Source organism: Natator depressus, chromosome 6, assembly GCF_965152275.1.
Source record: "Natator depressus isolate rNatDep1 chromosome 6, rNatDep2.hap1, whole genome shotgun sequence".
Classification (NCBI taxonomy): Eukaryota; Metazoa; Chordata; order Testudines; family Cheloniidae; genus Natator; species Natator depressus.
The window spans coordinates 33,858,430-33,876,071 of NC_134239.1; the positions used below are offsets into that span (position 1 = coordinate 33,858,430).

At 42.6% G+C, this 17,642-nt stretch overlaps 1 protein-coding gene across 14 annotated transcripts in view; it reads right to left on the reverse strand.

Moving 5' to 3' along the window:
- DENND2B (DENN domain containing 2B) overlaps window positions 1-17,642 on the reverse strand; it is a 294,903-nt gene that overhangs the window by 48,343 nt on the left and 228,918 nt on the right. For all 14 annotated transcript variants that reach the window (XM_074954990.1, XM_074954988.1, XM_074954989.1 and 11 more), the window contains 2 exons: window positions 7,372-7,449; window positions 2,682-2,822 (listed from right to left, as the gene is read on the reverse strand). In XM_074954990.1, the coding sequence (XP_074811091.1) occupies window positions 2,682-2,822; window positions 7,372-7,449 (219 nt within the window). The remainder of the gene's footprint in view (window positions 1-2,681; window positions 2,823-7,371; window positions 7,450-17,642) is intronic.

A 17,642-nucleotide genomic window follows, 5' to 3' on the forward strand; every position in this document is an offset into this window, starting at 1 on the left:
AAACTTTTTCTGGGGAGTCAGGATCATGGCTTGAATGGCAACATCTGACAAGTTCCACTCTGTCCTAGTTTCCATCCTGCACCCGTCCCCTCATATCTGAGCCCCTTTCCGCAGATTTATTAGGTTGATTTCTTCATCTAAGATTTTAACCTGTGGGATTGCATGATCCCTTTAACATCCAGCCCTGTGTGAGCAAGGTTTAGGCTAGGACGTCAAAAACGGTGGACAGAAAAACAAAGAAGGGTAAAAAACACATAGAAGAGTGCAAAGGAGGGAGAGAAAGAGATAGAAGGGCAGGGCAGCAGCTGCTGACCTACTGACACTTGGAGGAACTAGGGTAAACTCATTGGAAATGGACAGCTGGAAAATACTGCACATGACTTTACCAAAAAAGACCCCACTCCTTATACTCTACATAATATAGGTATTATTTTTTGTAGATTAAGGCCTGGTTGAAATCTCAGAGAACACATCCCCAGGACCATAATCATCTATGATACTACCCATCCTCCTGTGTGTCCTAAAACCACCACTAATTTATTGCTATATAGTTCCAGATTCCATTAACATTATGGTATTGGTTTGAAACTGGATTAGCCCTTATGAAATTGCTCCAAAACAACACTGCAGTTAGCAGCAGAGTGCAGGAGAGTGGAAACAAAATGGATTGATACCAGTTCTTTTGTGACACCATTGTGCTCAGGGACAGGATACAAACAGAAGAAACAACGAGGAGTCCGGTGGTACCTTAAAGACTAAGAGATTTATTTGGGCATAAGGTTTCCTGGGTAAAAAACCTCACTTCTTCAGATGCATGGAGTGAAGAAAGTCACGGTCACATCCATATTGTGTAGAGTCAAATCTTGTGATTAGATTTTTTTAGAAACCCAAAATATGCAAACAAACATTCTCCCACTGTAACACCACATATCCACCACCCTACCACTGCTGCAAAAATCAGCAAACATACCATTGTTGAGTGATCGTGTTTTCCTGACTTCTACTACCAGTGGGGTAAATGCTAGCTCCTATTGCTTTAAGTTTCATAAAGGTGACCAATACTAAGACTTAAAACATTCCTCAGCATTGTGTTTGAAAGCTTGTTAAGTCATGTAAATGTGCCAAATCATTGGGAATTAGTTATTAAGTTTCCAACACTATGATCTTGCTGGGGATGCACTGCAAGTCACAACAGTTTTCATAAACACCACAGACATTTTCTGTGATCGGTGACGTCTTCTGCTTCTATCTGCTCTTTATGCAAGAATACAAAGTTTGTTTCCCAGTTAGTTGCTGGTTGCGTTTATGCCAGAAGTGTTACAGTGGAAGGACCAAATTCTGTTCTCAAGTAAGCCAGTGCAATTCCACCTAAATCAATGGGGTTGCACTTGTGTAACCGAGAACAAAGTTGAGCCTAACTAAAGTCTTTTTGATCTGCTGCCTGCTTCACTGTACATGTTTGTTTCCACGTATTAAGGTTAGCATTATCAATATTTTTGCATGGAAGGGATCTGGCACATGAGCTAAATGGGGCAGGACTACAGAGCCAGTTATCAAATACATTAGCATCTAGAAAGCACCATGAAATCTTGCCTTTATTCCTAAAGTCAGCCCCTCAGAATTCCTTATGCTTTCCACAGTGTGAGGATTGAAGACTTCAATGTGCCTTACAGGGCACTTTTACAAGGAACCCTTTTTGTTTCAGCCCAAAAGACATTATGGTGCAAACTGTAACACCACTGAAGTTACTGGCTTTAGGTCACCAGAAAATGTGATCCGATGTAAAAATTAAAAATAAGCAGAGAACTTGACAATAAAACAGAACTCTAAGAAGAAAATCACCTTCTTTTTTTCTGCCATTCATTCAGCCAAATTCTATTCTCCGTAATTCTACAGTTAGTCCACCCAAATAAATGAATGGAGTTATTATGGATTTACACCAGGAGTACACAGCAGAATTTGACACACCAAATGGGCAAACCCTCTAGTTAAAAATGACTTTTTTTAACAAACACACTAACATTGATATTCTCTAGTAGTCCACATAATCTACAATACTAGGTTTCCATTGGACTTCTACGTCTTGCATTTTTAACTGAGTTTCTGTAATAAACACACACACACTCTTTAAAAATCCATAAGATGTTTTATAAAGCCTACTGTTCCAAATATAGGCCATTGCCTTGGGGGTCAGGTAAATGACTATTTATTTCAAAACACTGATGTTTAAAACTCACCAAATGCTGCTGGCAAATTCTTAAGCCAATTCCATATCTCTAAACAAAGATGCTCTTAATAACTTCTAAGTTCCTGATCTGGTGGAATACAGTCATAATGGAAAACACTTTATGGATGACTTCTAGCTTGCTAATACTGCAATAAAGTTTAGCTCTTCTGTTAAATACACAAGGACTTGGAGAATGTTGGAATTTTTAAATATGTTTTTATTATTAAAGTTCCAGAGAACTAACAAACATATTAAAATATCTACCTCTTCATAAAACTGGTTCATAATAATCAAAGGGAATTATTGTGAATAGTAATTATGCTGCTGTTTTCCAGAACCCTCCCGTGACATTTCATGATTCCCCCATCCTCATCTTTCTTTCTTTGGCTTCTTTTTATTATTTGTAGAGTGGGGGTGTTAGGTTTTGGGTTTAAGGTTTGCAGTAGCTTTTTACCTCATTTCCAGCTCCAGGCAGAAAAGTCTTGACTTTGATTGTCTTTCCAGGGGCAGGAAAAGGAGACTCCATCAGACTCCTCATAAATGGATAAACCAGGGCAGCAGAGATGCCTCTTCTCCTTTCAACCTCATCCAGGATCTGATCCATCACAGTCCAATGTGAAAGAGAGAACATATCAGAACAACAACATACATTTCTAAAGCATCTTCTGTCCCAAACATGTACCAGGCTACATGCCTAATTCTCCCCTCATGTGCACATGTTCAATACCATTAATGTCACAGCAGAATCAGAGGGGCTGCATGAGTGTAACTGAAGGCTGAATATGGAGAGAGAGAGAGAGAGATCATGTCATCTATTGATAAAATGCAGCCACCTCTGGGATGGAGCACAGAAGGCATTCTGCGCCAGTCACACTTCAAAGCAGTTTTTAGAAAGGTAAGGAAAAAATAACATATCCACTGGTAGCTGTAGGGAGACTCCAGAGAGACAGAATGTGATTGGTAGAATTGGACTTTGGCCAGGACATCAGGGTTGACATCTTTGCTCTTAAGAAAAGTGAAATGGGATTCCATGACCGCAGGACCTCAGTTTAACATATTCGGATTGTATATAGCGTTTCCTGCTTCAGATTCTGAAATGAGGAGACAGTGATCGCTTCACAATCCCTATGTTCAAAACAGAGCTGACCCTGAGTGGGTTTTGTGAAGCGTGCCCTACTCTTTACATAGGATGTCTGCACTAATGTCATTTTCCATTTGACATGGCACAGAATAGACAACCTAGCTGTATACCGAACAGATGGAAGTCCTTATAGATTCAGAGGATTGTTTTTCTCTTCTTCTCATTTTATTCACGCAAGCCAACATAAATTAGACCATAGCAAAGTTTTCCCATATTAAATAGAACATGATGATGATAAACCTAAAGAAGAGGGGAAAGCAAGCTTTAAAGCAGTTAGTGGTTTGACCTGGAGGACTGATCTTTTAACCACTACTCATGAGCAATGGGCCACGCAATAGTTAGTCTGTCGAAGCCAGGCACTTTCCCTTGTTACTGTTGGAAATGCTTTCCATTGAAACAGAATGGGAAAAGCTACTTAACTATAAGCTGGAGAGTTACAATAATAGCTAAATGACATCAAAAGCCAACAAAGGCACTAACTGGAGCGTTGCCTCCCCGCCCTCTTTGCAACAGGAATGGTGAGTCTAACAAATACCGAGTACTTGCAGCTCCCATTGAAGTCAATGAGAGTGTGTGGGGGGGTGATCATAAAAGTTTATATTAATTTCGTTCTTAAAGTAACTTGCTTGGGTGACAACTGCTCATTCCAGATTAGAGAAGCTCCTTGCTGAAGGCCAACCCAGTGGCTAAGTAGCATTGACGTAATACTATTCCTTCTGTTCCCTTGGCTACATCTACACTTAAACCGCTAGAGCGGCACAGCTGTAGCCCTTCTGTGTAGACACTCACTACAGGATTGGGAGAGGTTCTCCCATTGCTGTAGTTAATCCACCTCCCTGAAAAGATGGTAGCTAGGTGATGGAAGAATTCTTCTGCTGACCTAGCACTGCCTACACTAGGGGTTAGGTTGCCTTAACTACATTGCGCAGAGGTGTGGATTTTTCACACCCCTGAACAATGTCGCTAGGTCAACTTAACTTTTTAGTGTAGACTGAGCTGTAGTATCTCCTAGGCAAACTTTTGTGTTGCTGTCAACACTGGTCTCCTTTTTTGTCGGTGCTAAGTGATTCTTTACATTGTTGGCATTATATGCTAAATATAAATGAAACAAATCACATACTTTTAAATTAGATACAGTCAACTGAAAGCTGTTAGGGGGAGCGACTGTGTCATGTTATGGGTTTGGACAATGCCAAGTCTAGTGGGACACTGATCCTGACTGCCAGCACAATACAAATAATATATATTTTTAAAATAAAGAAAATTTGGACAAAGACATCTCATGAGTCTAAAAATGGACAAAAACATCTGCCAAGACCACGACTGCATGCACTGGCTGAGTTTGGGAGTGAGGAAATCTGTGGTTCTCAAATCTGTCTTTAATTAGATATCGCCACAGTGAACAAAGAGGGCTCCAAGGGGAATTAAAATAATGCAGATAATCAAAAACAAAGGGCTTTTTCTGCTTCTCAACTAAGTAATGTACAAAGTTTAATGTCTCAGTAGTCTCTCTCCCGTCACGTTTTTATATGAAGGCTGCAGTTTCCTGTTTTGTCTACTTATGCTAAGTGCACCATCATGATAACTTTCCTCCTTCCCATTAGTTTTACCAATCGGGGCACCTTGGTTTTGCTTTTACGAACTAGGAAAAAGGGATGTTCTCACTTTCTCTTAAGAATCTTAATCTGCACCAGGAACAAATCTGTTCTACAAACTGGTACTACAAACGGACTCTTCTTTTTTTCATTTAAGAGCTGATTCAGGGCTGTAGCACCCCATCTTGCCAGGTGCTGAATACCTTCAATTCCAACTCATATTAGTGGGAGTTGAGTCTGTAATCTCCAACTAAGACTAGTTATTTCTGTGTGAACCAGACGCAATGGCTCAGTGATCACATTAGCAGGAAGAAGTGAGTAGCTCTTCCCTAACAGTGGGCCGAGCCTATACATTCAATGGGCGTTCTACCCACACCAGGAATAAATAGAAACTTCTGGATTAGGCGAAATGTCCCTAATGTCACCAGTGTTTGCCTTCTTCCTTTCCATGATCATCTGGGAATCACTCCCATTGAAGCCAATGGAATTCTACCAGTGTAAAACTAGTACAAGTGAGAGAAAAAAACAGACCCTCACTACAATTTAACTATATGGCTGATAAGGAGGAAACTGATATTTGGGGTAAACTTTTCAGCCAGCCACTAAGTGAGCACATTAAAATGATATGCAAGCTCACATAAATGAAATTATTTGCATATGTCAATCAGGTAGTTTCATATATGACTAGCTAATTTGCATCAAATGCCCATTTACATGAGCAAATGCAAGGTTTGGGCACAAATGTGCAAACAGAATTTTTGCAATTCTGTCCCATCTCTGGTATTTTCTGGCATAAACTCTCCACTCTGTGGACCTGTGCACACTTCATGTCTTCATCTTCACTGATATTTTTGGCTATTGTGCTGGCAGCAAGGTATTGTAATGTTCAATTTTGTATTATCTGCGTCATCTTTTTCCCCACAAAAACCTCAGAGAACTGGGCCATCATCAAAGTTAGATAGCAACAGCAAAGAGAAGGAAGAGTATCATGACATATCTCTGTATCATTAGCTTTCACAAACTTTTTGTTACCTCTATTCACCTATTCCAGCATAGTGTTTCTGCATCAGTTGCAATCATCTTTATTTAGACACCAGTTATGTCAAGAGGCTATGGGAATAACCCTTTGGTTTGACCTTTTTATAAGATGTCATAAGCGGGACTGGTATTAACTACTTTCATCTGATTTTTTTAAAGCTTGATTCATGTTAATCAAAGTTTTATCCTGTGAAGCTCCAAACATGCTTATATGGAAGATAACATTCTGTATGATTAGATCATGTGAATTAGGTAAAATGTCATGATTGTATCAAATCCAAAAACTAACCTCACAACCAAAAACTAGCCAACTTTATTCAGTAAATAAATAAATAAATTATTATTATTAGTTTGGTCTTAAGTTCTGTAAAACTCCCTTAGCTCTGACTGTCAAAGTGATGAGTTCCTTGCAAACAGACACATCATTTACACAACACTGTATTCACAGATGAGCTGAAAACTGTGCGACATGCTACCAGGGATTGTATATTTTGGGGGGGGGGGGTAATTCACTCAAAGTCAGAAATATCAGTGTCCTCTCACAAATCACACTAAACTCCTGGTTGGTATGGCTCTGTCACGATTAAATGCTCACTGAAGTTGTACAGGATGTGCCCTTGGATGTTAGAGGCACTACGCTGGCAGCAGCCTGGACATTTCAAACTCTAATCAAGCAAGAAAAATATTTCTGACTGCTTTGTTTTATTTGAATATCCTTTTGTCGAATGTAAAAAGAATGTTTGTGGTCCTGGAGTACACTCTGAGTCAGCTGCTTCTTTGACTATCAAATGCCTCAGCCTTACTTCAGTGTTTAATCAGCCTGAACAAGCTGTTTATTGTCTTGCAACTTCTGTACTAGGAACTTTATTCCTTAAGTAAACCAGATCAAAGTATGATGCAACTTTGGTGTCAAATTTGTTCCTTCTAATTAGATTATTATTGTTAACACAACTTCTTGTGATGGAAATATCCCACTACAATAGAATCCACTTATGGAATAATCTTGATTCTTGACCTCATTATTCCAATGGGGGAGTACTGGTGTAAAAGTGGTACTGGCCCATCATTTCAAACATGCATGCCAAGAATTACAGGTCAGAAGAGAATAGTTTTAGAAAACAATGGAAAAAAGCCTCAGGCAGCCAATGCATACGAACACCCAGATGTTTTTCAAATCAAGATTTGCTTCAGACACAGCAGCAAGAAGACATTCTTTGATGTACCCAATAATAATGAAATGTCTAAATGTAAAATACTGTTGTTGCCCATCAAATTAAAAAATTTGGTGTGTTTGGTTCATTAATATAGACATTTCTCAGTGTGTAGTCGAATTAAGTGAAATATTGGGGGGAAGGGAAAAGGAAACTTACCTTGGAAAATAAGTCAAAGCAACCTAGCCGGCTGATGACACAATATACTTCAGGTAGACGTGGACCTTTTCCACTTGGCTGATAACAATGAAAGAGAGACTGAAATTACATTTTAATTTTGAGCCACAAGGAAATACACTTATGTAGCAAAATGGCTTGGCTATTGTGCTAAATCTTTTGCTATCCATTTCTTCACCAAAATAGTTATTCTTGAAAAAGCATTATATTCCTTCCATAAGGCAGGAAACTAAAAGGCATCAAGAATGCTTATCACATTGGATCGGAACTGTTCTCCGATATCATTCCAACTCGCAGCCATACAGCACTGTTACAGATGGCTGAAACTTGTGTCTCAGCAATTGCTCTCCTTTATTCCTTGAAGCAGTAGAAAGAGTGGGGCTGCACAGGGGGCTGGGTACCTGCAGGAAAAGATGAGAATGGGAAGGCTAGGGGAAGGTTTAATGGTCATTTTTGTTCCCCAATCACACCACAATGGTCAAAGACTGTTTAACTCAAGACTAGTATGATCAGAGAGCTAAACAAAGACGTGCACAACCTAAATCCAATAGGGTTTTCATCTAGATCCTCCACATTAGTTGGGGGCTACTTATTTGCACATGCAAAAAACATGCAAAACTTGAATAATCTAAATGGTTAAAAGTGAAAATCATGCTTGAAATACAAAAACATATGAACAAACAAAAGTTACTAGAGAATTTGATGTACATTCCCCTCTTGAATGTACATCAAAAGATGTATTTGTAACAGGCCTCATCCTCCACTAGTGTAAATTGCCATTGGCTCAATTGAGCTGAACCCAACGTATCGTCCACATATAGTTCTGACTTGTGGCATTTAGCCACAGCTCTGCATTGGGGGCAATGTAGAACCACCCCAGCAGGAGCATTGGTAAGAGTCGTATGTAAGAGTGGTGCTGTGCCCCTGGAACAGTCTGATAGCACAGACGAAGAAAAAGAAGCATCCTTCACTGGGCAAAATCTATCTCTTAGGGGTGAGCTATTCACTGAAGCCAATGGCCAGTGGTCAGAGTCCGCCTAATTCTGCTCCCATTGAAATCACTGGCTCCACTCTGAGTTAGGCCCGTGCTGAGCACTTTGGAAAATCCCATCTGCGTGGGAGTGAGTTCCCTGGGACAGAGACCAAGTCTTCCTTTGTCCCTCAGACTGTGCCAAGCACACTGTCAATATTTAAATAACAAACAGCTGCAATGAACAGGGCATGTGCAGAAGCTTTCCATTACATTTTTAACATGCCGAATTCCAGTTCTGCTATCATCTAGTTTGAGGTTGAGCAATTAAACCGGCACAGAGAGATATTTTGCTGATTTCAGGGATAAACAGAAAGGCAGCAGAAATTAGAAGAAATCAGGAGTTTCCCTTTTTTCCTTTGTATCTCTGCCCTCCGCCCTTGCCCCAAGTTAAATTTGTTGTCACTGAACAATAAAATAGTAATAATCATAGAAGCTTTAATTTCACCCAGAAAAACATTGAGGACCGTTCTTCACAGACAATGGATGTTGGGCAGATCCACTGACTACTTATGGCCCAGATTCAGGAACAGGATCTTACTAAACTGGGCCATAAGTAGTTAGTGTAGTGACTGGGCTACAAAACGGCAGATGAAATTCAGTGTCAATTAGTTGAAAATAATGCACATCAGAAAAAATAAGCCCAACTATACATACAAAATGATTGAATCTAAATTAGCTGTTACCACTCAACAAAGAGATCTTGAAGTTATTGTGGATAGTTCTCTGAAAACATCCATTCAATGTGCAACAGCAGGCAAAAAAGCTAATAGAATGTTAGGAACCTTTAGGAAAGGGATAGATAATAAGGCAGAAAATATAATGCCACTATATAAATCCATGTTACGCCCACACCTTGAATATTGAATTTAGTTCTAGTCACCCCATCTCAAAAAAATACATTAGAATTGAAAAAGGCACTAAGAAGGGGGGGGGGAATGATTAGGGGTACAGAACAGCTTCCATACAAGGAGAGATTTAAAAGACTGGCACTGTTCATCTTAGAAAAGGGACAACTAAAGAGGGATATGATAGAGGGTTATAAAATCATGGTTAGTGTAGAGAAAGTGAATAGAAAAGTTATTTACTCCTTTATATAACACAAGAACCAGGGGTTATCCTATTAAATTAATAGGCAGTGGGTTTAAAACAAACACATACAGTCAACCTGTGGAACTCATTGCCAGGGGATGTTGTGAAGGCCAAAAGTATAAATGAGTTAAAAAAAATTAGATAAGTTAGTAGAGAATAGGCCCATCAATGGCTATTAGCCAAGATGTTCAGGATGCAACTCCATGCTCTGGGTGTCCCTAAACCTCTAACTGCCAGAAGTTGGGACTGGACTACAGGGGATGGATCACTTGAAATTGCCCTGTTCTGTTCATTCCATTCCCTCTGAAGCATCTGGCACTGGTCACTGTCGGAAGACAGGATACTGGGCTAGGTGGGCCATTGATTTGACCTAGTATGGCTGTGCTTATGTATCCATATTCAGGAAAGCACTTACGCATGTGCTTAAGATTATTCCTGAATCACCACCCATGGGAAATCAGAGACCTGATCCAAAGTCCACTGATGTTAGTGGGAAGACTCCCACTGCAAAGGGCACTGGATCAGGTCCTAGACTACCAGAATGTCATCCACAGTCACTTGTATTTGCTACTGCCCTGCATTTCCAGATGGAAATGCCTTTGAAAGGTGTACTAGCCCGTTCTCCTTTTTCCATTGGGCACAGAACCATGACCAAAAGGAAGTCTCTGAACTCAACGAAAGTCACCTTTCAACAGATCAGTTGGCATGAGGTGCTATTGAGATAGAATGCAGGGACTGCCCCAGAGCAGACATTACTGCAGGAATTCCGGTCTCTCCTTGTCTAGGAACTGCAAACACCCTGCACTAACCCACTGCGGACACGCTACCAAACTACTTTGCCCTCCCACTAAAGAATTCCGAGTAGGATCTCAGACAGTGGGTCTAGTTCTCTGTTGCCCCACACCTTGTGGAGTCATTCTGCCTGTGCAAAATGAATGAAAAGCGGGTGTAAAATGTCAACACTCTGAGTTGGTATCATTTTACACCCACTTTGCCCAGCTGTGTAAATGATTACACAAGATGGAAAACAGTGGAAGAATCAGCCCCCATATTAATGATACTATGACAGAGGAGAGCGACGTCATAATTTCTGTCTGCTTTTGCTTCCTTTTATATTTAATCAAAGTGGATAACGACCTTTCCCCTTTTATCATAATAAGTTGGTGGCATTTAGTTTCAGTGTCTCATCATTAGACTATGAGGATTATGCAAGCTGTTTCCACAAAGTGGGTTTATCATTTACATGCCATGCAGAGCTGATTCAGAAGAAGCTGGAGGACAGCTGTGTTTTTTTAAATCTGAGAATCACAATGTAGACTGGGACAGTCAGCAGGTGCCTGTGCTGTTATAATAAAGACCATGAAAAAATGCTGCACTTAAGTGAACACAGATGAGTGTATTTCTGAATCCAAACCTGCTCACCACACATCACATCTCTGAAAACAGCAGAATCACTTTTTGTCCATATTAGGTATAAAACCCTTTCTAAAGGCATTGAGTGATTATATCAAGCATGTAGGATTTTGGTTAAAATCATTGTGTCAAATCTGCAGGAATGCCGAAGTCATGCCAGGAGTCTTGGACAGCTACCAGCCAAGAGCTATCTTACCGAGTGCCAGTAAAAACATCACATTCCTGGGTCATCTATAAGACCAGAAACAATAACCACGCAGTTTACTCAAAGACCCTGCCCTATGAAATATTATTCCCTACAAGTATCTTAAAGGTTACATGTCACTGAGTTTATGAGTGCTAGGCATCTTCCCTACTCATATTCATTATACATGATGCCCTTGTATTTTAGGGATTTCTCTTTGCCAGTAGCAGAGCCTCCTCCGTACACACAAATCATCAAGTTTCAGAGTAACAGCCGTGTTAGTCTGTATTCGCAAAAAGAAAAGGAGTACTTGTGGCACCTTAGCGACTAACCAATTTATTTGAGCATAAGCTTTCGTGAGCAAAAGAGCAAATGTCTCAGGCTGGGGAGGCTCTCAGGGTCTGGGATCCTGAAGTGAAATGATTTACTCCAATTAAACATGACTAAAGTCAGGAGTTTGTAAAGAACAGGCGTTAACCTGCATGACCCTGTAACAACAGGTCTCCTTGGCTGAAACTGTCCCTCTGGCTGCAGATTCACATTAGAGAAACAGCACCTGCTTCTCATACTGTACTTTGTTAATTCCACAGGAAAATCTTGTGAGCATGTGTGTTACATCTAACCCTCCGTGGCCATCCACATCCAGGCTTGATTTACCCTTTGCATCAGTGGTGGCCTCTGCCCCTGGGGATGGGTCCAATCCTAGGAAAGACAGATGGTGTTTGCACCACTATCCACCCTCAGTGGTCCCACCAGGGGATGGCAGTTTTAACCTGCAAACATGGAACTCGGCCAGCGGATGTGCTGAATCAACCTATCTGGACATCCTGCCCATGCCCACTCAGAGGTCAGTAAGTGCTACGTAGGGACTGTGGACAGTTGAGAATAGCTGGAGTGCCACCGCATAGCTCCTACACTGTGGGGAGAGGCAACATAGAGCCATTACACCAGTTCTATTCCAGCTGGAAAGACCCCCTTCACTGGTGTATTTCCCAGGACTATTTTTGCTTTACCCCGTCAGAATAACATAAAGGCTAATATCAAATGACCTGGCCTGAGGAGTTTGCAGAGGACACTCTCATAGTCAACCTGTGGAACTCATTGCCAGGTGATGTTGTGAAGGCCAAAAGTATGGCCATTCTTATATTCTTCTCTTGGTCCCACAACACAGTCAGGTGACTGTGGATAGGTATAAACTGTTGACCACATGGCCTGCTGCTTAATACCCCACTGCTACATCAAGCCCCTTTCTGAGTGTGGGGCTGTTGGGTAAGGGGCAGTTGGGAGTCAGCTTGCCTGCAGAGCTTATAGTGCCCACTTCCTTGAGGAAATGGGGAGTGAAGCATTTGGAGTTTTTTGTTTTTGTGGGGCTGAGTACATTCTTAGTCTTAATCCAGCCCTGCTTGCAGGAATTCTAATTAGTCTCACAGACAATAGGACGCTGATTCCTGGGAGGATGAAAATAAGCCACCACGAGTTGAGCTGTGAAACAGAAGGGTGAGGATCAGCACCAGGGGGGTTCTGCTAGTTTTCTTGGCCAGCACAAAGACTGGAGCAGCCTTGCTGCACAGTGTTTACCCTGGACTTTGCTGATGCAAACCCTGCTTTCGCCTCTATTTTGAGATTATGTCTAAGGGAAACCTTGGCTCTTTATGCTAAAAAGGAGCCTGACATTTTAAAAAAGACCTTCCTTCCTGGGTGCTTGAAATCTAGCTGAGCTGTTCAGAGTCTCTAATCTACCATCTCACTGCCTGGGCGTTCACACACACACTGGGGTCCTGGCCCATGGCTGGGGCTCCCAGGCATTACAATATGACAATCAATGGTACTCATAAAAATATGGTGATTGGCTGCGACTCTGTTTCTGGGAAAGATATGGTCTTGGAAGATCATATAATTCAGTACAACCCAGCTAGGGAAGAACTACCACCCCACAGCACAAGGAGCAGCTTCTGCAGCAGCCCAGCCGGAGACGTCTGGGGAGACAACATGGAACTGTAGTTAAGATGCTGTGTTCTCTCGGATAGTTTACTGCTGTGATTCTCCTTGGAGTGCCACTGGGAAAGGGCAGCTTGAAAGTTCCAGCCAGCATTCCCTGAGAGTGAAGCACAGGCTTCCTAGGAGATGCATTGACTCAATCCATCTCCCACAGCCCATGGGCCTGCTGGCTCCACCCACTTTCTGGTCTTCACAACAACAAAGATTTGGCAAATTTTCCACCACTGGGGGATTCTGCCAGCAGAACCCAGATGAAAGCCGGGAGAAAGTGAGACCCTTTGAGTGTATCTACGTTGCAGCTGGGAGCAGCTTCCTAGCTTGGGTTTGCAGACTCGCACTAGCTCAGCTCAAGACAGTGGACTGAAAATAGCAGTGTGGATATTGTGCTACTGGCAGAGGCTTGAGCTAGCCACGCTGGGTGGGTGGGTCTGAGTTCCGGTGGCTAACCCAAACCTCCCTTGGTGCCACAACATCCACACTGCTATTTTTAGGGTATTAGCTTGAGCTGAGCTAGCGTCTGTGTATCTGAACTGAGAGGCTTGCTCCCAGCTGCAATGTAGACATACTCTTAGACTTTAAGGGGCGGATTCTCCACTGCCTGGCAAATGTGGAGAGTGGGTTCGAAATGCTACCAGTCTGGAACTCTCCCCTCACTCACATCTGTGACAGCATTTCATACCCATGTTACACGCACTTTGCCCAGGCATAAATAGCTACATAGGTCATCAAGAAACAGGGCCTAAATTCACACATTTTTATTCAGTACATTTTCTAGGTACTACAGCAAGATAACAAAAAAGCCAACCAAACAAAAACCGGGTACAAATACTGTGTACAGTGAACAGGCTACTGTTTAATATAGCTCTGACAAAAGCCAATTAAATAAGACAAAGTTAATCACTGGTGTAAAAATTGAAACTGACACTCTCTTGGGTTATTACAGGGGATAATGTACTAACCATACTAAAACAGGTAAGGGGTAACGTGACTGATATAAATGAGCCATTTTCTTTTACCTCAAAATGCAAATTCTCATATCAGATCACTAGGATTTTACATGGTTGTCTTAGATCAGTGGTTCCCAAACTTGTTTCGCCGCTTGTGCAGGGAAAGCCCCTGGTGGGCCGGGCCGGTTTGTTTACCTGTCGCGTCCACAGGTTCGGCCGATCGTGGCTCTCAGTGGCCACGGTTCGCTGCTCCAGGCCAATGGAAGCTGCTGGAAGCGGCGGCCAGTACGTCCCTCGGCCCGCGCCGCTTCCAGCAGCTCCCATTGGCCTGGAGCAGCGAACCGCGGCCACTGGGAGCTGCGATCGGCCGAATCTGTGGACGCGGCAGGTAAACAAACCGGCCCGGCCCACCAGGGGCTTTCCCTGCACAAGCGGCGAAATAAGTTTGGGAACCACTACCTTAGATGTATCAGGTATTAATTGGAAAATGTCTTACTGTATTTAGAACTCTGTTTGTTATGGTACAATGGGTTACATTCCACTCTAATCCTGTTTTTAAATGAAACATTGTAATATAAATATATGTAAAATGGATATACTGTAGGACTTTGTTGCACAAAGAAAATATAATCATTACTGTATCCCTTGAGGTCCTTTTGCAGGAGGCTTTTATCAGAAAATCCTGAAAAAAAATCTAAGGCAAAATAAAATAAAAATAAAATAAAATAAATAGAGCAGTTCATATGACCATGTCGCAAAATAAAAAATGCCTGGTAATAAAAGACACAATTATCTCATAAATAAAGGACCCCCCCAGAAACTAAGACACAAAACATAGAATCATAGGAACTACCATGTTGGATCAGAGCCGTGGTCCAGGTAGTTCGGCAACCTGTTTTTGACAGCGACTATTACCAGATGCTTCAGACAAAGGTCCAAGAAACCCCATAGTTGACAATTATGGAATAACCTGCCCACGAGGGAGGTTTCTCCTTAGCCCTTCTGGGGAGGTTACCTTATGTCCTAAAGCACACTTCCAGTGTTTCTTATAGTTGAATGAGGCACATTACAGCCCAGTGCTCTCATACCCATAGTAAGTCAGGTATTGTGGGTTTTAGAAAAATAGTGCTTATATTATTTGACACATTCTGCAGTTCTGAAGTGGACTTAGGGCCTGACCCTGCACCTGCAACCCCTGTGCAGCAAGCCCATCAACTCCTGCTTTCAAAAGTTGCTTGGAAAGTTTTGCAAACAAATACCAAAATGGAATTAGACTAGAGAGCCAAAACTTGGCACATGTATGGCACCTGCAGAGTTTGCCTGGTCCCTGTCACAAGTACAAATCCCACATTTGCTTGTGCAAAATAGGTCAGTGGGCATGTAACTGTGCAGCACAGCCTTTAAAGACACCGTTCCGGGCTGTGTGCCAGCTGAGGCAACGCCACCCCCATGTGCTGAGATTTGCAGTGGGGAGGAAGAGAAATCCTCCCCTCCTCCACAGAGGAGCAGTGGAACTGTGGGGTGAAGGCTACTTCACCCTAATGACCACAGCCTTTAGCATGGTCTCAACAACATCTGTTTCCTCTTCTCACAAGGCACGGGGATCCACTGGGCTGTTCCTGGGACACTCTGCAGACCTTCTATGTAGCCACCAAAATCCCATCTCTCTATATATAGCTGACAGCATGTAGCCAGACAGCCAGCTCCCCCCCCCCCGACCAGCATTGCTGGAAACACACGGGAGCCAAAACACCAGGGCACTCCAGCACAGCCTTTGAAGCTGTGAGAAGCACAGGTGTGCTGCGACAATGTGCCTCTGGGAACGTATACAACAATTGGGCTCACAGCAGGCAGAGGCGCTGTGACAGACATGGCTCTTAGCCCCTACTAAACAGCATGATGCACACACACCAACATCCTAGGTGGGAAAATATTTACCCTGATAAAAGAAGTGTCCAGTAGTCGAAACTTATTGTTTCTCCCTTGCAAGTGTGAACTACTCTTGCGAGAGCTGGCGTCACCCCGACAGACCAGCCCCAATTTAGCATAGAAAGGAGAAAGAGAATGAAGGAGTACAGAGGTATAAGTAGGGGACCTACAGCACCATGATTTTTGAGTGCTTTTCACTATCTATCTGCTGGTCAGATAAGTGACAGCCTCCCAAGGCTTCTGCAGCTAAGAGGGTCCCTAAGCCTTGTCCCTTATTCGTCTTTCTGCGGAATTGAGTGACCGATCCTGGCTTGGCACCGCTGGAATCGAGAGATGCAAGGAGGGTAAGAAGCACCCACACCTGATCTCCTATCTTTAGTGTACACATATTTTGAAATAGAGCTCTATACTTTGTTTTCTTTCTTTGGGATTGTAGCTTCAGTTTTGTAACTTGTTTGTGTGTGTAACATCTCTACACTTAAATAAGTAGGCACTAGCAATTTTGTAACCACATGATTAGAATCTAGTTTAATAAATTTTGGTAACCATTTATGCATAAGCCTGACTTGTTTCTCTGGTTTACTGTAAAGCAGCCAACACAATTAAAAGAACCTCAGCCGTTTTGGCTATAAAGCCTGGCCATTAGGTGAGAGTACTAAGAGCCTAGCGTTGAGTTGTGCCGCCTCCACGGGGCAAACTCTTGGGGCACCTGTCAGTCAATCCTGACTGCCCGCTGCGAAGGAGCTCTGAGCTCTAGCAGTTAAAGTCACGGGTGTGGAGAGGCTCTTAATGCTGCCATTGGGGCACCTGTCAGTCAGTGTTGACTGCCCGCTGCGAAGGAGCTCTGAGCTCTAGCAGTTAAAGTCACGGGTGGTTAGGACCTTGGGGCATCCGTCAGCCTAGCCCAGGCTGCCCGCCGCGAAGGGACAGTGCGTCCTAGCGGTTAAAGTCACGGATGGTATAAACGGGCATAGCTGGCACCTCACCAAACATCCCTGGCCATCGGCTAACACAGCACCAGTTTAACCAGAGGCTTTCTGCACCAACAGCAGATGGCGCAGCATTTGCCCCATAATGATCAACTACTTCACTGAAGAATTAATAACCTTTAGCCTACAGCATTTTACTTATACAGTATCTTCTACACTCCCATCAATTTTTCATACATTTCCTGTAAAACCTATGGGCCAGGTGGTGGCCTGCTGCTGATCTACAGAAACCACAGGCACCTCAAAGCAGTGCAGGCAGTTCTTCATGCGCTGGGTTAGAACAAATCAGTACATCACCAGTCACTTCTCCTTATATTATTTCAGAACGTCTGATCAGCACAAGTGATCTTTCTTATTGTTTACCAGGATCCAAGACAGGTTGCCACACACCCTCCTAACATTCTAACTCATCCTGTGTTCAGTGTGATTGCTCATTCAGATATGGCAATAGCTGCTAATGCTCTTCTGCTCTTGGGTGGTTCAATGGCCTTCCAATGTCTAACATTGCTAATTTGGCCACTGACAGTCTTTGTCATTCCGTGTATATTGTTTATCTTGTTCTAGCTTGTATGGGCGAGCTCTTCAAAAGAGCTCAGCTTTGGCCTAACTCTGTTCCCACCATTGACGTCAGTGGGAGCAGGCTGAGGCCAGTGCTGAGCACTTAGAAAATC